At 32.5% G+C, this 21253-nt stretch overlaps 1 protein-coding gene across 1 annotated transcript in view; it reads right to left on the bottom strand.

The window, feature by feature from the left end:
* The window catches only part of LOC127730314 (NACHT and WD repeat domain-containing protein 2-like), a 50507-nt gene extending 35902 nt beyond the window's left edge, over window positions 1-14605 (bottom strand). The window contains exons 1-2 of the mRNA XM_052238645.1: window positions 13799-14605; window positions 4534-4622 (exon numbers count right to left, since the gene is read on the bottom strand). Of these exons, the coding sequence (XP_052094605.1) occupies window positions 4534-4622; window positions 13799-13970 (261 nt within the window). The 5' untranslated portion in view covers window positions 13971-14605. The remainder of the gene's footprint in view (window positions 1-4533; window positions 4623-13798) is intronic.
* Window positions 14606-21253: the final 6648 nt, after the last annotated feature.

Below are 21253 nucleotides of genomic sequence, written 5' to 3'. Positions count from 1 at the left end.
TGAAATACCATCACGAATTAAAGCATTTTCCATTAGATAAAATTTAATAAAAATTGGTTTGTCTTTCATCCAATATCTGTGAACCCAAGATTAAGAGAAAGATCAAAGGATTTAAATCCCATGACAAGGTGTAAACATTGGTCGACATGTTTATCGAAACACTAGGTTATTAATGAATATAAATATGTCTAAAATTCAATGATATAGTGTAAGTCATAATGTGATTGGTAAGGTTGTGGTGGTCGAATTTTAAGTAAGCCACGATCAATTTATATATATATATATATATATATATATATACGATTATTGTTTTGCAACTTCAGTACTATCTATTATAATAAGAGAGCACACGCTGAAATGTCTCGCCTATTTAACATATCATGATTAAACTTATACTGAAAGTAATAATATGGATGTTTTACTACAAGTAGCACAAACTTAAAACTACCAATAACCCATGTAAATGAGGTCAAGGTCATATGAACCCTACCAGACAGACACGTAACATTTATAGATAGTCTATTGCTTATAGTATCTGAGATATAGAAAAAAAAAGAAAATTAACATTGACCAATGAATCATGAAAATGAGGTCAAGGTCATATGAACCTGCCAGATAGATATAAACGTAACAAATATTTCATACACTAAATATAGTGTCCCCATTGTTTATAGTATCTGCGAAATAGACCAAACCACAAACTTAACATTGTCCGATAAACCATGAAAAGAGGTCAAGGTCAGGTGACATATGCCATACAGACATGCATACCTTATAATCGAACGGACCGAAACCGAAACGACCGAAACCTAACATTGACAAATGAACCCTGAAAATGAGGTCAAGGTTATATGAAATCTGCTAGTCGGACATTCCATACACCCAGGGGCGGATCCAGGATTTTAGGTTAGGGGCGCCAACTTAAACATTCGCGGAGCGGAGCGAGGCGAAAATTTTTTTGAGGTAAAATTATCGAAATATTCTTCTAGAGCCTCTTCAGATACTTTATTAAGCTGAGGACAACCCATGCTTTTGCAAATTTTAGGGGGGGCGCACGTCCGCCACGCCCCCGCCTGAATCCGCCCGACACCAAATATAGTTAACTTATGGCTTATAGTATCTGAGATACGAACTTGACCACGAAAACTTAACCTTGGTCACTGATCACTGATTTTTAAGCTGTCACTGGACCATGAAAATGAGGTCAAAGGCATATGACAGACGGAAACTTCGTAACATAAGGTATCTGCATATAAGGTATGAAGCAGCCAGGTCTTCTACCTTCTGAAATATGAAGTTTTATACAAAATGTTTATAACAAAAAGATAAATGTTCCCCGAAATGATTACCATATGCCGGATAAGGATAGACGGTCAAATAATGGATATACATCGTGGTAAACTCTAAAGATACTAGACAATTTGTTAATGAAGTCATTCATCTAACATCAATATAAACTCAATAATATACCCCCAAATCCTTATTTTTCGTAAGTATGTTGTGTACAAAATAAACTATTTACTCTTTTCGACGTCTGAGTACTCATATCGAGTGTAATATTAAATCCTGTTTATAAATGGGGGACAAAATTGTCCAATGTACATGAAAGTGTCACGTGTCCATTAAACTTTTTTCGGGGGGGAGGGTGGAAAAAGGGGGGGGTAAAAATATAATTCATCAGTATCTAATGCATACTGATGATTAGTCTTGGAGACCACTTAGTGGTCACTTAGCTGCAATATGCCACTTGTTCACTTAATTACGCGCAGCCATTTTTTGTTCAGGTAACTTTGTTTAACATTTATAATGAATCAGGATATTCATATTGACAAGCACATGAACGACAGTGATAGTTTTTACCAGACCGTTGGACATTCAACTATGGAAATACAGCTGATTACCATGAAACATTCCATACTTGCACCTGCATCATTAAATAATAGCAAGCTATAAATACTCCTTTGCTACAATCGATTTTGATGAACTAAAGTCGTTGTTTTTAATTCATTCCTGTACAAATGCAAAATTACTGGACCATAATTGTGAAATTGACGGCTAATCCCAGATAAAAAGTGAAGTTATTGGATTTCAATTTAAATCACACAGATGATAATACTCCATCATTTCTGAAAGACATAGAAAGGCGTTAATTGATTTTGAAAGTTGCGTATATCTAGCATGAACAATACTGGAAGTGGACCGGGTTAATTTTAATCCTCGGAATTTAGTTTTGGATTATTCATCAATAAAATGGTGTTACTGTCAATAATGCTAGTATGGGGCATACGCAGATAAAAAGATGACGAATTTTGTACACAAACCAAAATTTATAAAAGACGTATAAGGTCTAATATAATATCGACAATTTTTTAATGTATGAAGCTTGGTCATAAATCATGCACGTTCTATATAATACACAACTATTATATCTATTATAAATATATCTAACTTTGGCAAAACCACTGCAAATAGTTGATACTAGAGTTAGACGCATGATATTTCACTCTTTTTATTCGTAATATTCATTTGCTTAACAAATAGTATGAAAAAAGTATAATTTGGTTTCGAAATAACTTTTAAAGAGCGTGGTTACCAGGTACATGTAGAAAAACCCTTGTTCTTTGGTTTAGTTTGTTAAGTATTTGTAGATTTTGTGTCGTGAATGAATGCACCGTATCCTTCTTTGCATTAAATTAATAAATTTACTGTTCTGAATAGTGTCAAGTACTTTATGAACTTTTATGTTGACACATTTCATAAAGAAATATATAGTTAGTAACAACGGTATGAAGAATTGATAAAAATCATCACACAGCGGTTTAGAATTTAAAAGTTTCAAAGTCCGTATATTTGATCAATTAAACAGGTTTTGAACTCGTTATTATGACAATAGCAAGATGTGATATGATTGCCAATGGGACAACTCTCCACCAGAGACCAAATGACATAGAAGTTAACAACTGTAGGTCACCGTTCTCTTCCGAATCTTAAGATTATACGTCTTACCATAAGAATTCCGTCTTTTCACTAAACCATTTAAATTATATTCCAATAAATTCAAATAAGTGTATAAGTACCTTGTATGGGTGATATTATCAATAAGTTTGGGGTTTTCATGTTGGGTTGGGATTGAAGAACTACATAAAATGTACAAAAATAACTTTATATAATCATTTATATAAAAAAGCTATGTCTGGTGCTAATTGTTAAAGAACTAAGTCTTATCAAAGTATTACACAACTTAGTTTGTCGCAGTTGATTAGGATGGTGTCCGTTGATCTTTCAACAGACGTATTTATTGCGTTTCGATGGATTTTTTTTTTTATTAAGAGTACAATATTCGAGTGGAAGACAAACAAATAAACATCTTACATGTAAATGGCACACCGGAATAGGAATAGTATACCTTGCTTGTATACATAACACAGCCAATAGCTTCCGTTTACACAAAATGCTGCATATATCTAACATGCACTAAAGAGTGCTACCATTTGATTGTTAAAGGACAAGGGGCCCTGGGGGAGTAAATGATCTACCTATGTCTTATTGCATCTATAAGACTACCTTTGCCATTAAATGGTGACCTATTTCTAATGGCCGAACAGCCATATGTATTAATTATGTATGTTTGTCTATACAAAAGTTATGATTTATGAAGGTTTAAAACAGAAAACTATAATAATATATCAATCAAAACTCTATTTCTCAGAGAACTTTATGAGTATATATGTGTAATAGTTCACTTTATGAGTATATATGTGTAATAGTTCACTTTATGAGTATATATGTGTAATAGTTCAACACTACACTATTGTTCGGCATAGTGCTATATTCAGCAACGTTATACATGTTAGGTTGTTTGTGCATCATTGTCAACAGTTAGAGTAAGTGTTATTATCACATCAATATCTCCCTGAAGTTAAACTGTGTCTTGTAGATATAGTGTTTATGTTTTAGCAATATCATGATATTTCGTTGTTTTAAAGGCGGGTTCATAGTTAAGTTAGATTCAGTTAAGGGATGTTAAGTGGTAAAATACCATGCTGAGCTGAGCAAGGTCCAAACAACTGGTAATTTATCATCAATTGTCCTTTTTAGAGCACAAAAAAAAAGGTTTTATAAACCTTTAACCCCTACAACCGCTCATTATCGATTCATATCCACCCTGCTTAATTTTTTACTCATCTTAACATTTGGATAATTTTTCACATATTCTAAGTTTGAATTTTTCAAGTCCCTGCTTGAATAAAACATGATTTATGAAATTTTGCACGCCTCCTTTTCATCTTAAAGAAATTTGAATTTCCTCCACAGTTTATGTATATATATATATCACACATCATTTATTCTATACATATTAGGTTGATATAGGGCTTAACAATATAATTATAAATACATATGTCTGTTGACAGACCTTTATAATATGTGTGTTTGTTTGGACGATTGATAAGGTAAACCTAGACATCTTCATCACACAAGAAAGAATACAAAATTTAAATTTAAACATTTAAGTGAATTTTGATAAATCCCTACCTGAAATTCCAGACCATAGTTTTCACGGAGATATTCTTTTAACTTTGGATACACATTTTCCATTAATGCATTTCTTTCCAGTGTCGTATCTGTAAAAGACGATTAGAATATATGTGTATTATTGTCAAATTATGATTTTATACATTGAGTCAAATCAGGTTTATCACACTAAAACTGCCACTTTTAAGGCAAATAAGTACATTCTGACACAACAAATACAGAAACAGACACCCCCCTTTAAATCGACCTGTAATGCTGCAATTTACCCGCAATGTTATCGAATAAGCATCATGTAAAAATGAATTATAATACTATAAATTTTAAATAAATATATGTGTAGCTTTAACACCACTGCCTTGTAGAGGGGAGTGGGTATATAGTAATGCACATGTCAGCCCGTTCATCCGTCACAAGTTTAGTTTCCGGGTGAATCCTGACCAAATCTTTTGTAATGTTAACACAAGACATGGACTATAAAATACAGGTCAAGTTTAATATTGATGGTTTTAACATGTTATGTCCCTTTCTTACCTGAAAAGTTGTGACTTCTTCGGATAATAATGATATATTAAATCTTTTGAAACTTAAACACAATGTCATAGACCATCAAATATAGGGTAAGTTCGATTTTCATGGTTTAGACATTTACCGTTCAATAGGTAAACCCCTATAATGTCATAGGCCTTAAAATACATGTTGAAGTCAATTTTTATCATTTAGAGATTTACTATTCAAGAGTTTATTTATTCCCTTTAGTAAACTCAAAACTTTTTTAAAACTTTTTAGATGATAATGAAAGTATTATTTTATTATTTTTTTAGATTTTAAAACAATGCTATAAAACATAAATTGCAGGTCACATTCAATTGGAATTTTATGTTTTGGTGTTCACCGTAAAATACTTTTTGTCTGCAAGCAGTGATCACTAGATCACTTAATTATATTTATCGACTGAAAATGCTTGCACGATTGATAAGTCAAACACATTATCGCTTTGAAAAATTTCGTCAAATTTCAGAACAATAATTCAAAATCTTTGCATGCATTACGTTCATTATTTTTGATAAAGCAATTTCATATAATTGATTGTATTATTTCTTTTTTCTAAAAAAAAAACGAAATGCCGGTAATACAAATATTTTTCTTTTGAAATAGATTCAAACATATTATTGTTAAATTATGAATTTATACATTGAGTCAAATCACGTTTATTACACAAAAACTGCCACTTTTAAGGCAAAAAAATACATTCTGACAAAACAAAGACACCACCCTTTAAATCGACCTGTAATGCTGCAATTTACCCGCAATGTTATCGAATAAGCATCATGTAAAAATAAATTATAATACTATAAAGTTTAAATAAATATATTTGTAGCTTTAACACCACTGACTTGAAGAGGGGAGTGGGTATATAGTAATGCACATGTCAGCCCGTTCATCCGTCACAAGTTTAGTTTCCGGGTGAATCTCAAATAACCGCCTGACCAAATCTTTTGTAATGTTAACACAAGACATGGACTATAAAATACAGGTCAAGTTTAATATTGATGGTTTTAACATGTTATGTCCCTTTCTTACCTGAAAAGTTGTGACTTCTACGGATAATAATGATATATTAAATCTTTTGAAACTTAAACACAATGTCATAGACCATTAAATACAGGGTCAGTTCGATTTTCATGGTTTTGACATTTACCGTTCAATAGGTAAACCCCTATAATGTCATAGGCCTTAAAATACATGTTGAAGTCAATTTTTATCATTTAGAGATTTACTATTCAAGAGTTTATTTATTCCCTTTAGTAAACTCAAAACTTTTTAAAACTTTCTAGATGATAATGAAAGTATTATTTTATTATTTTTTTAGATTTTAAAACAATGCTATAAAACATAAATTGCAGGTCACATTCAATTGGAATTTTATGTTTTGGTGTTCAGACAAAAATACTTTTTGTCTGCAAGCAGTGATCACTAGATCACTTAATTATATTTATTGACTGAAAATGCTTGCACGATTGATAAGTAAAACACATTATCGCTTTGAAAAATTTCGTCAAATTTCAGAACAATAATTCAAAATCTTTGCATGCATTACGTTCATTATTTTTGATAAAGCAATTTCATATAATTGATTGAATTATTTCTTTTTTCTAAAAAAAAAAGAAATGCCGGTAATACAAATATTTTTCTTTTGAAATAGATTCAAACATATTATTGTTAAATTATGAATTTATACATTGAGTCAAATCACGTTTATTACACAAAAACTGCCACTTTTAAGGCAAAAAAATACATTCTGACAAAACAAAGACACCCCCCTTTAAATCGACCTGTAATGCTGCAATTTACCCGCAATGTTATCGAATAAGCATCATGTAAAAATAAATTATAATACTATAAAGTTTAAATAAATATATTTGTAGCTTTAACACCACTGACTTGAAGAGGGGAGTGGGTACATAGTAATGCACATGTCAGACCGTTCATCCGTCACAAGTTTAGTTTCCGGGTGAATCTCAAATAACCGCCTGACCAAATCTTTTGTAATGTTAACACAAGACATGGACTATAAAATACAGGTCAAGTTTAATATTGATGGTTTTAACATGTTATGTCCCTTTCTTACCTGAAAAGTTGTGACTTCTTCAGATAATAATGATATATTAAATCTTTTGAAACTTAAACACAATGTCATAGACCATTAAATACAGGGTCAGTTCGATTTTCATGGTTTTGACATTTACCGTTCAATAGGTAAACCCCTATAATGTCATAGGCCTTAAAATACATGTTGAAGTCAATTTTTATCATTTAGAGATTTACTTTTCAAGAGTTTATTTATTCCCTTTAGTAACCTCAAAACTTTTTAAAGCATTTTAGATGATAATGAAAGTATTATTTTATTATTTTTTTTAGATTTTAAAACAATGCTATAAAACATAAATTGCAGGTCACATTCAATTGGAACTTTATGTTTTGGTGTTCACCGTAAAATACTTTTTGTCTGCAAGCAGTGATCACTAGATCACTTAATTATATTTATTGACTAAAAATGCTTGCACGATTGATAAGTCGAGACACATTATCGCTTTGAAAAATTTCTTCAAATTTTAGAACAATAATTCAAAATCTTTGCATGCATTACGATCATTATTTTTGATAAAGCAATTTCATATAATTGATTGAATTATTTCTTTTTTCGGTTATACAAATATTTTTCTTTTGAAATAGATTCAAACAAACATAGTTGACATACAACTTCAAAACAAAGAAGTTAAAAAAGTCATTGTTTTCTTTCGATATTGAGAAAAGTAGCTATATAATGAGGAATATTTATATTTTGTAAATAGCTTTAACAGTGCATTAGTTTCTGCATTCTTTGATTTCTATGTTTAAGATATTTCTTTGTGTTTATCAATAATTGATGTTGTGATTTAGGTAGCATCGAACTTGCAATGTAATACTAATCATGTGAAACATAGAAAAGTCAAAGTTTAATATGAAAGAAAGTATTAACAGCATTTCTTATCACAATAATAAAAACCAAAGTGAATAGTTGGAAATAACTGTTTAACTGCGTTATTACAATAGTGAATCCATCTAGAAACTCAGATTTCAACTACTAGTATCAAAGATCTTAATGAAACAAATTATCAACTGTTAGAAAGAATGAAGAAGTTTTTAAGCAACATTCTTTAAATGAAGTCATATCTTGCATTTATTGTTATTTTCGATAATGCATCTACAGTTTGTGTATTATCCGCATGCAATTGACAACAATGTATACAATGTGCATGTGAAGTATTTCCTTATCTTTTATTTCGATGTCAAAAGAATAATTTGTAGTTTAACATTTTTTGTGTACTTATTGCTTGGCTATCAATCAATTATAAATCCAATTTTATATTTTTGTACGCTTGAGATTTATGGTCAGCGTAATGCAAACCATAAAATGTAGTTATTGATCAATGGATTTCGTGATGTTTCGACTTCATATGCAAGAAAAAATGTTCGTTTTCTGTGATATAGTTGTATTTTTTTATTCTAAATAAACCGTATACATAGATAGGTATAGGGAAGACATGTAATATAATTTTGGTCAAGATTACATGCATCTTTTCCGATAAAAATTTACCATGTTTGATTATACTTAATTTTTTTTGAATGTAATCTTCAATAGAAACTTAAAGTTTTTGAAAATCAGTAGGGATAGGACCATCAAAACACTATCAACGGCATATGAAAAAATATTGTATAGGGGGTATAACTAATAAAGGTAATTTTTGAGGATTTATTCATGTATAATCTTGGACTTTCCTTCGGACATTATTCAGTTTGTGAACGAGTCGGCTCAGTTTATAAATAAAACAAATGCAGGAACCCCAACTTTTGATGACAAGAACAGATAAATAACTCATGTGGAAAGTACAACAGGCCACACAACCACCAGCCTCCAATACCCCGACTCCTGCGAGAATCACACAAATAGTACAACAGACCACACATCCACCCAGATCCCGATACCCCGACTCCTGTGGAAAGTACAACATGCCACACAACCACCAACCCCCGATATCCCGACTCCTGCAAAAATAGACGAATAGTACAACAGGCCACACAACCACCAGCCCCCGATACCCCGACTCCTGCGAGAATTAGACATATAGTACAACATGCCACACAACCACCAGCCCCCTATACCCCGACTCCTGCGAGAATTAGACAAATAGTACAAAAGGCCACACAACCACCCAGCTCCCGATACCCCTACTCCTGTGAGATGTAGACAAATAGTACAACAGGCCACACAACCACCAACCCCTGATACCCCGACTCGTGTGAGATGTAGACAAATAGTACAACAAACCACACAACCACCAACACCCGATACCCCGACTCCTGCGGGAAATAGACTAATAGTACAACAGGCCACACAACCACCAGCCTCCGATACCGCGATTCCTATGGAAAGTACAACAGGCCACACAACCACCAACCCCCGATACCCCGACTCCTGCGAGAAATAGACTAATAGTACAACAGGCCACACAACCACCAACCCCCGATACCCCGTCTCCTGCGAGAAATAGACAAATTGTTCAAAAGGCCACACAACCACCAGCCCCCGATACCTCGACTTCTGCGAGAATTCTACAAAAAGTACAACAGGCCACACAACCACCAACCCCCGATACCTCGACTTCTGCGAGATTTAGACAAATAGTACAAAGAAAGACCAACAACAACGAACAACAAGTGATCCTCATACACTGACTTGGTACAGGCACAAATGTGCAGAACTCCTACATGTATGTAAAGGATAAAAAAAATCTAATATACTCCTTACCGACTGTAACTAACAATTAGTACAAGTAACCATGAATATATACTGTTCTATATTACTGTGGCCGATCAAAGTCATTTCATAGATCTGGATGAACGACACAATTGGTTTAAAGATACTAAAACATGTGTTTTCAATTACATTCGGACACCCAACACAATGAACAATTGAAATTATAAAAGTTCCGATATACATTGATAAAAAAACCAAACGATATAAACAATGGACATCAATCGAAATAAGGACATACAGTAGTGCAGGGAGTAACATTTCACTCTCTGATTATAATTTATCTATAAACATCGAACTATTCCATTTGTTATCATTGAAAATGGAATTGATTTTGTCTGCTTATTGTGTTGCCAATAATACTAAACATTAACTGCAGATGAAAATAATACGAGAATATTAGGTAACATCGCTGTCAGATGAAAGTTGTTAATGGCAACATGTCTTGTACAGATAGCTTAACAAAGGAATATTAAATATTTCACGGTTAATTAAAAATCACGATTATATAGCAATATAGCAGGCGCTTAGGTCTTCCTGTTAACGTTTTGTTCTATTGTGTTATGTGGCATGGTTATAATAAAAAAAAAGATATAATCAGAATTAAATGCGATGTTAAATAGATATTTAAAACTGCTAAGTCGAAGAAAAACCGACAACGCCATAGTAAAAAAAAACGACAAATAGACGAAAAATTCCTTAAAACACCACTAAGAAAACGAAAAACAGAGCAACACGAACCCCATCAGGCTTAATTAATTAATACGGCAATCTTTAATGTCACATAAACAAATTAAAAATGTTTTTTAATAGTAAGTATCAAATGCTGGTACTGAATTGTTGTAGAGTAACTGTGGTTTGCCCAACGTCCTATGGCAAACATTTTTATGCTATTTAATAAAGCAAACAACTTAACAATCTCATCAATTGGCAGCTGTTCAAGACTTTTTTAAACTGACTCTGTTAAAATATATCACAGACTGATTAGTCTTTTGTAGACGAAACGCCCGTTTGACGTACACAATTATAAACTTTATCTGACGACAGTCGTAGCGTTACGACAGTTTTATGAATACGGGGCCTGGTATCTTTGATGATGTTATTTTTACCATGAGCAAAAAATTTAGCCTTACAGCAGTTCATCCATACAGCCATTGCTTAAAATGATTTTTTGGCTCTATATCGTGCGGAGAGTGTTGCATTCTATCAAAAGCATATGCCGGCCTATACCTCATATTTATTGTCCCAAAACAGAAGGAACGTGATATACCGATTGATTGATTGTTGTTTGATTAACATCCACTTACAAAAAGTTCTTACAAATGCAGGGCAACAACAAATTTGAAAAATAAATCAATTGTGTAGGTTCTGCAAAGACGAGGATGAGGGATCGGAGTTTAAGGCTACCACAGGAGAAAGAGGGATTGAGGCCATGATTAAAGTTTTGTCTTGCAATGTGTCACTTACGGAGTATTCAAATGGTGTTCCAATGGTTATATTTAGAGACCGTTACGCTCCCGACATAGAGTTTCGGATTTAAAGTCCCCAATCTAACATAATATGTCTGCTTATTTATACAGCAAGCACAGCAAAACAGACGTCCTTAAACTATAGGGATAAATAGCTCACGACATCCTTTGGTCTCTTGTGGACAGTTATCTTATTGGCAATTATACAACATCTACTTATTTCTATATAAACACTAAAAACGTGAGGTCCAAGGAATTGGAATTTAAGCTCAACAGAGGAAAGGAATCCGCTCTTTGTTTGATATTATTTTTGTTTTCCATCTTCTAAATAAATTGCCTTGCTGGGCTACGAGTTTCGACTAATTAGCTGGCTTTATGCCCAAAGATTGGAAAATTCAACTAGCATATACATTTTTGTAGTTTCAATATAAAGTTGGAAAGGTATTCAAAAGATAATTTCTTAACCTCAAGCGCCCAATATTGATTTAAATGTGCAAACTTTGCAAGCTTAACCAGCATGTTAATGTTAATGTTTCATAATAGAGACTTTTTACTACACCATAAACTAATCATTGAAGAAATGTAAATTTGTGATTTAATATTTACCTTTTTCAAATTTACATACATTGTATACCTGAGTTGCATTCACTAAGCACCCATTCCGTAAAATATAATTGGTGTCCACTTTGGACTATTTGTGTCATATGGTCAAAATAGGAAGTTTGTGCGAGTTGGTCAAGGTATATTTTAGGTTGTGGATGAATTATCATTCGGTAAACAATTCAGTAGAAAGACAAAAAAATTACAAACGTTTTACGTGATCATTCTTATACATTAATATCTACTCGTTACTCTCTTTTGTACCTGGAATTGTTTCATTTTAGTATTATTATAAATGTATGTGAGTTTATTTCTCTCTTTCATATAATGAAAATACTAAATGAAAACATATTTTAGATTCAAACAATTAAATTATTCTTATTTGTTTTTTTTTTTTTATTTCATTTCATTCGAACTTCCATTAATATAGTATTTCAATTTCCAAAGTATTTAAATATTTATCGGGGGTGCTTACAAATATTGAATCCTGTATATAATATATATTTTCACGACTCATTTCCTCTATTCATTAGAATTTGAAATTAAAATTGCAATCGTTATTCTACATAAGTTGTAAAATACACTTGCACTATCATAGTTATTTTATTCGTTTGTGATTAATACACGCAACTATAAAATGTTCCCTTACAACAACCAAATTAAAATTGAAATTAATATTTAAATAGGGTGTACATCTATTGATATGAGGTATTCTTAAAGAACAGCAATATAAACGTTGTTCCTTTACTCTGTTGTACACAATACCATGCCATGGACAGCACTTAGGGGAAATTAACTTTAATATCCACAAAAGAAATATGGAGCTCATCTTATGTTTTCAAAATAATTGTGTGATGATTTGTTTACTTTATTACTTTCTATTTTCATTTAGTCTGGTTATCATTATGGAGTTTTAATCGTTCCTGACAATGATAATTTAAATTGTTTGTGATAAATTTGTAGTAAAAAGAAACTTGCGAAAGCATGAGAGGAACATAATGATTGCTCATTATTTCGCACAGACGTGTAAATGTCATGAAATAGAAGTTCCTTCATAATATAGATTCCAAGGGGAAGAAATATTCTGTATCATTATTTCCACTGGAACAAATATTATAGTATTTTTCCTTACGGAATAAAGGGTATAGATTATTTGTTTCATCAGGAACATATATTTTGACATTGTTTATCACAAAGTTTCCAGGGGAACTTCTGTTAGGCGGAACAAATATACGTTGACACATGAAATGAAAACAACGACCAACGGTTTTGCTTAGAATATATATTCACAAATGTGTTTTATAATCCTTACTTTTAATATGGAGTAACTACATGACGCTGTCAAGGATTGAACCCTCTTTTAAAAACAACACTAGTCGAACACATTTTACAAATAAAACCTCTAAGTGTGACTGAATTGTAAGTTAAGATTATGCAGGATTGTTTCGAATTTTGCATTTTTTGATCTGAAGAAAGTGAAATATATTGATTTCATTCATTGTACCTATTCACATGGTTTATGTATATAAATAGGATGGATAAATATACACATATGTCATGTGTGCCCAACTGTCACACGAGGTGCTTACCAACAAAGTAGCTTTCCAGAATTATTCTGTTGTGTGACATTTTATTTGGTATAATGTAGATCAAAAGTTCTAAAATAAGCTACGAAAATCAAGTTTTACTACGAAAAGATAAATTTTGAGAAGATGTTTGCACCAATCTTAGTATCGGAATATTGTTACAGTAATTTGATCAAATTTTATATAAGAGGATCTTATCGCGATAAAGACACAATGGATTTTTTTTATAATGTCAAGTGATCTTTACTCCTTACCTGTAAAAGTTGAACTTGTGAAAATACGAACAATTTTTGAACTTTGAGCCGGTAACTTTTCCAACGATCCAGACAAAACATGCTTTAACCTTTCCTGGTCTTCAGACGAAAAATCACCATTTTCCTGTCCAGCTTCAGGTACATGCCCATCTTGATTTGTATTTACATCCATATTAGTTGCAAGTTAGTTGTCACAAAAGTTATGTAATATCATTACAACAGAACATTTTGAAAAGTTCACTGGATCACTGATTTCTTTAGTTGAATTTATTCGTTCTACATCGCTTCACTCAATCACTTTTGGATAAAATATTACACGCGATATTTGACCTGCTAGGTACACCGTCTTATTAAATTTTCACCCGTTTGTTTACGGATTAAACTTAAAGGTATTATCAGTGAAAATATTAGAACAACATTTATCGTCAACCTTCGTTGCTACGCCATTTATTTGGACAATAAATACAAACATTTAACACGAGTTTGTTTTGTGTAGTAATTTAGACAGTGAATAGATAATCACACACGATAAATATTGTACCAATACAGCATTTTAAAAACCACGAGTTCACCAAACGATTTTAGTTTTCTCCAATTCCGAATAAATTCCAGGTTCCGGGTAGACTCATTAAAGACTTGTCGATATAAATAGTAATTCTTATCAAATATGTTCGATATAAATAGTAGTAGAAATTCTTATCAAATATGTTAACTCTGAAATCCGTCTTTCCTAGCAAAGTTTGGCGATTATAAAAACAATGACTTCGGACATTGACGCCTTCACAGCTAAATGCGACACAACTTCACGTCGATCCTTTAGTGTAATTACAAAGTAAGATCGATGAACTGCATTTATATAGAATTTATCAGTTATCGGTTTTTACCTGCTACCTTTGCGACAACCATGTAAGCTTTAGCCGTTTATTGTTTATAAAGGAACTTAGACATTTACATAAAACTAACCATATTCAACAAAACTATTGGATTTGTAAAGACAGTTTTTAATGAAACATAGTTGAAATTGTATAAGACATACAGAATAAACATAAAGCTGCGAGCAATGGAATTATGCTTCAGTAAAACACTACTGCAATTAGAGCGATAATCCTTATCTATTGTTATTTACTTTCGGATTTGTAAAGCATTATGATCGAAAGAACGCTGTATTGAGGGAGACCACACTGTTTTCTATATTGTCAGAATTTTGAACAAATTCAGAAACTCCTAACATGCATTTATATTAAATGAGTTATTTTATTTTAAGAATGTAACATAAATGAACTTGAGCCCCATTGCAAATAGGCCGTAGGGCTTTCGTGGGCAATGCATATTGAGTATCAAAGCTTGTTTTTAAGATTTAATGATTTTAGTATTTTAACAGCATGTCTGCTATTGTTTTGTATTATTGCATATGTAATACTTTATGTTGATATTTGATCAAATAGATCTAGTATAATAATAATATGCTATATCTATCTATTTGTAATTTATAACTAAACTTTACGTATTACTTAATTAGATTAACTTGATTTTCCAAATTGTTGTTGCTTGAATTGGGATATAACTAAAGACAGTGGTTTGACTACACTATAGGATTATGTAACAAATATAAGTTTATTTATTTATCGCATTCGTTTGATAACTATTAAAGTTTGTTCCAAGATGTCAGTGTTTACTGTCAATTTAAAATTTACAATCTCGATTCCAATATATTTCTTAGTATTATTGGCAATGTTAATATGTGCTCACAGAATAGAAGAAAAGAAATATTTATATTTACCAAGCTAGATAAATAAGTTTGTTATTTATGTCATAAGGATACAAACAACCTTAAGATAGAGGATGTAAGCAACTATAGGTCACCATACGCCTTTCGAACAATGAACACAACTCAACTATACAGTATAGTTAGATTAAGATATAAAGGCCCCTGACTGTCAAAATGAGAAACAATTAAAAAGAGTCTGAATTATGCAAAAGCAATAACTGAAAAACAAATATAGCATACTTCAACCAAGGACATCTATTCAATTACAGACTCATGGCTTGGGACAGGCACATTAAGAACATGGCGGGGTAAAACACTTCTGTGTCCTCTCAACCTTTCCATTACGTCGAAAGTGGTATAACAGAACAATAAAAGAACAAACAATAAAATTTCAGTGGTTGTTGTTGGTACTTGTCTATCATATTTGTTTTTCGTAAATTGTTTTGTTATAAATTAGGCTGTTAGTTTTCTCAATTGAATTGTTTCATATTTTTCATGTAGGGACCTTTTATAGCCGACTATACGGTATGGGATTTTCTCATTGTTGAAGGCCGTACCGTTGCCTATAATTGCTTACATCAACTCTATTTATTTGATCTTTGGTGGATAGATGTCTCATTGACAATCATACCACATCTCCTTAATTTTATATAGAAGTAGTTTGGATGAGGTCTTCTGTTACACATACTAGACAAAAAAGTTAAGGATCTTCCATTTACAATTACATTCTCAACTAATTTATTTTCTTCCTAAAATGTACACTTTAAAATGAGGCAAAGGAGCTTCTTACTTACTGATCTGTGATTTTATCATGCTGAACGCTTAAAAAAGCTTATGGAGTCAATGCTACACCAGATCCTTTGAAAATACAGATTTTGAAACTGTTTTCTTTTACTACACAATTTTGATCCAAAACAAAAAGATCGCACTCTACTGGAACTTGGCTACCGTGTAATCTTCTCTTCCTTAAATTTGATGACCAATCTTTTTTATGTCGATTTTGAAAAGACAATAACAAAGGTGGAAATGTTTGGTACGGGGAAATGGTTGGTCCTTAACAAAAAAGCCCTAAATATTTCAAATGTTCTCCAAAACTTGTTAAATCTAGGAATTCTGATAGTCTTCGAACAAAATTCAGTGAAATTGTTAAAATGTAAATTTTTGGTAAAAAATATGATTCCTTAAATCTCAAAATTTCAAAATAGTATTTTGGATCAAAATTGTGTACATGGGAGCTTAACAGTATGCAAAATATCCTAACAATTACCTGATCGGTTATTTCCATATATAAGCTGGTGAAAATATAAAAAACACTATTTAAACAAACGTGATCCTTAACCTTTTTTTATTATATTTAGGCCATGCCTATGTCAGGCCTTATTATGTTTTTGGGTTTTTGTTTTGCAGTTTTTATTTCCAGAATAACTACAATCCATTTAACAATCGCAACACAAATGGCAGATAGACTGAAAATACAGACAGATAATGATCATATTAATAAAATATTTACTTTTATTTTTGATCTAGGATGCATAAAATATTAAAGCTATTTATTTTATCTTTTGACACTATCTGGTGATCTTGTGTGATTCCATGCAATTCAAATAGTTTCAGAAATTACAGTATTAATGATATGAATCCATGCAAATAGAAAAACAAATTTCCAATTGATCTTTTTTTGTCTGGATGATCTGTCAATTAAAATTCACATCCAATACCAAGTATTTTGGTCAAGGTAGCTTCTCCCTTTTTTACCACTTTGTCTGTATCATTATTATTATTATATATTTGTGGTTAGAAATGAATTTATGTCGAATACAAAAAAACATTTCTTAATCATATTCAGATTATTTAATAGAATAGAAAATGGAAACGGGAATGTGTCAAAGAGACAACAACCCGACCAAAGCAGAAAACAGCCCAAGGCCACATATAGGTCTTCAGCGTAGCGAGAAATTCCCGCACCCGGAGGTAGGCGTCGGCTGGTCCTTAAATAAAATTGAGAATGGAAATGGGGAAAGTGTCAAAGAGACAACAACCCGACCACAGAACAGACAACAGCAGAAGGCCACCAACAGGTCTTCAATGCAGCGAGAAATTCCCGCACCGGGAGGCGTCCTTCAGCTGGCCCCTAAACAAATATATATACTAGTTCAGTGATAATGAAACAATACTGTATACTAATTCAGCGAAATGGACGCCACACTAAACCCAGAAATATACAAAAGAACCCAAAATTAAAAGGACACACAAGAGTTACAAAGTCTAGAAGTTTCTGACTTGGGACAGGCGCAAAAATACAGCGGGGTTAAACATGTTTTGTGAGAACTCAACCATTCCCTTTTACCTCTAGTCAATGTGGAATAAACAACACACAGCAAAACGCACATTGAAACTAATTTCAAAAGAAGTCCGAGTCCGATGTTAGAATAGGTAACAGAATATATTGTTTGTGTACTGTAACGTTAGGTTCCAACGCCTCCCGAAGAATGATGTCTTCAATTTTTTCTCTGACTGTTTGTGAGGTCTTTATACAATATCCGTTGAAGGTGTATTGATTGATATTTTTTTCCGGGAAAACATCATTTTGATTATAAGTTGAAATTGGGCTTTGAAATAGCTTTCAATAACTGAGAATATTCTTTGATTGGTATCACTGTGTCTTTGATCTTTTTGTTGGTTGTCTTTAAGCGTAGCACAGATCTGATATGCAAACCCTTTTCAACTGATTTTTAGTGTGTTCTTATATTTTTGTTTCTCAGTATAGGGGAGAATTAAGCTCTCATAAATATGTGTAATTTTATGTAATGTATATATGTCTACGTTATTTGGTCTCCGATAGATATTTGTCTCATGAAATCGATGACGAATATCATATTGTCTAACTAAGAAATCTAAGCGAACTGTTACAGTATATCACATGGTTATAAAGAACCAAGCTCTTTCCTAAATAATGCACATAAATGCAACACAAAAATTATTACTAGTATTTATGGTATGATTGCTAATGAGACCAAATGACCAAAATTGTGCTAGAGTAGAACTGTTTCTAACAGAAAGTGTTCTAAACTGGAGAACTGTTTTTGCAGACTGTTCTATAACAGTTCTCCTGACATTTAAGAGAGGTTAGAACTGATCTAAACTGTACTTATACAAGCTTACTCCACAAACAATAGATACGAAGTATGTAGGGTATGCACTCTTAAAGTGTGGAGGGATATGGTTGCGCGTTTTTCCGACCGTTAGGGTGTATGAAGTTAAACTACCATCCTTTTTCTTGGAACCAAGGAAGTCAAGTTTTGCACACCAAGAGGTCAGTCCAGTATGGCATTTAAAACCCATTCAAATCAGTCCACTGCTAGATCAAGTCTTCAACAGATAATGTCCAAAAATGATATCAATTGATCAGACAATACTTGGTCATGTATATTCTTCAATTTATCAATATAACAATATTTTAAGCAATGGGTGTGCTGTGAATGTGATTGAAAAACAAGTCTCATGGAATACCCGAACACGTCAATAGTCAGCATATCAAAAATACTGTAAAATACTGGAAGATCTTCAACTTATTTTGTACCGACCCAGTGGTAGGAAAACATATATGATTAACGTGCACACAACACATGGAATAACCTTCATCAGGTGGTTGAAGATAAATTTGGAGGCCAAAATGTTTATAGTAGAAAAATCATAAGTGCCTAAACAGAATATTAGATATCGTCTAAAGTTAACTTTGCGTGAGGGAGTTGCAACCTTAGTGTTATCATATTTGCATAATTGTATGAACTGAAAATTACAGAATAATTTATCATGAAATGATGCTAATACCGTTTGCCTGGCTACTGAGATCTAGACAATACCCTTGGGAACTGATAGTCCACAAGAAGCAGAAACAACCTAGTGGCAGTAAAAACCATATTATATAAAAACGAATACCTATATTTAAAATTGATTCTATAGATTTCAATACATTCAATATTCGCACAAAATAATGCTTCGATAGAACAACAAAAACAAGAAATTAAGTTTAAAATTTGAAAAGAGTTCCACGTAACCCTGTTGATAGCAGCTATCAGTGTATATGACACTTTATAAATTTGCTGCGTCCGAAACGCTTTTTAAGATTTACCTTCACCAGGAAAGCAAACATTTGAAAGCCAAGGATGTATAAATACCTGAACACGCGAGAAGCTATCTGACAAAAAATCCTCACCAAAGCTACCAGGCTTAAAATTTTGTACGCCATAAGCGCGTTTACAAACAAATACAGCTATACAGTTCAAATGACCAACAGAATTCTTCGGAAATCATCTCGATGGTTAATTAGATGGCGTTTATTCTAAAATACACACGGCATGTTGTTACGTTATAACGATAACCAGTCCATGCTTTGTCAATTGTTTCTTAAGGACTTTTTTATTTTGATAGACGTTTTAGTACGCTGAAAAATGAAAAGGAGAAAAGATCCTTTCTAAAACTTTCCTTTGCCAACAAAGGTCTCGATGCCATCAACTTGGACAATATCCGTCATTATAGGTCAGTTCACTCGAAAATACCTCCCTATCTTAAAGATAAGTCTGTACCTATCATTTCTTATACCTATACCAACCAATTGCAACTCACATTTTCAAGTACAAACACGTGTTGCAGGCTTTCAATATTGACGACTTCAAGTCGAAACCTTCTGATTGCACCTGTGGTAGTTCCCCTTTCATATATAATCCGACTGGCCACGTTATTCATCAGTTGGAAACACAACTTCAAAATACTGGTGATTCAGTCGAGGATTATGCCAGGCAATGAGTTAAACGCGAGAAAGAAGACGTAGACACTCTCTCCAAGTATCAATGCTGTGAGGTCGTTGATACAAACCAGAATTAATAAACTGAATGGGTCTATTAATACGCATGCTACACTTGTCTTTAAAGATCCAAATATTGCAAAGCACCTGTCATTCTTCCATGACTAGTATGTTGTTGTCCCCTCAAATAAAGTCCCAAACAACATCGTTTTTTGTGTGTAAATCACACTACTGCTTGATCAGTGAATTAGGTATTGACAATTCACTTGGAAACTCAAAATATACCCCCAACGACACTTACCAAGGAGGAAATCCTGGATAATCATAGGTCTGTTCTATGTTCTTTTGGAATTTCAACCAAAGATGAAGAACTGGATCTTCTTTCACTGTATTGGATACCTAAACTATACAAGTGTCATTACAAACAACGTTATATTGCTGGGTCTTCCAAGTGTTCCACGAAACCTGTTTCTAAAATATAAACATCAATTTTATCAGCAATCAAAGCCGGGCTTCAAAGTTATTGTGAAACTACATCTTCTAGAGGTAACGTGAGCCAGACGTGGATACTGAAAAATTCCAAAGATCTGTTAGAGAACTTACAATATATGACTCTTTCATCTTGCAATAGTATTAACACATTTGACTTTTCTACACTTTTCACAAGTATTCCCCATTTCAAACTAAAAAAACAAATTGAAGAGTCGGTCCTGCTTTGTTCCATAAAAAATATTGGCCAACGTAGCTCCAAGTATCTTGTCTTAGGGAGGGATAAATCGTACTTTGTACAAAAACAACTCTGATTCAAACAAAAATTTTTCCGAAACTTACATTATAAAGATGCTTGATTTCTTGATTGACAACATACTTGTCACGTTTGGAG

The sequence above is a fragment of the Mytilus californianus genome, unplaced genomic scaffold (genome assembly GCF_021869535.1).
Source record: "Mytilus californianus isolate M0D057914Y unplaced genomic scaffold, xbMytCali1.0.p SCAF_2, whole genome shotgun sequence".
Classification (NCBI taxonomy): domain Eukaryota; kingdom Metazoa; phylum Mollusca; class Bivalvia; order Mytilida; family Mytilidae; genus Mytilus; species Mytilus californianus.
This window is presented reverse-complemented; position numbering and strand designations above follow the sequence as displayed.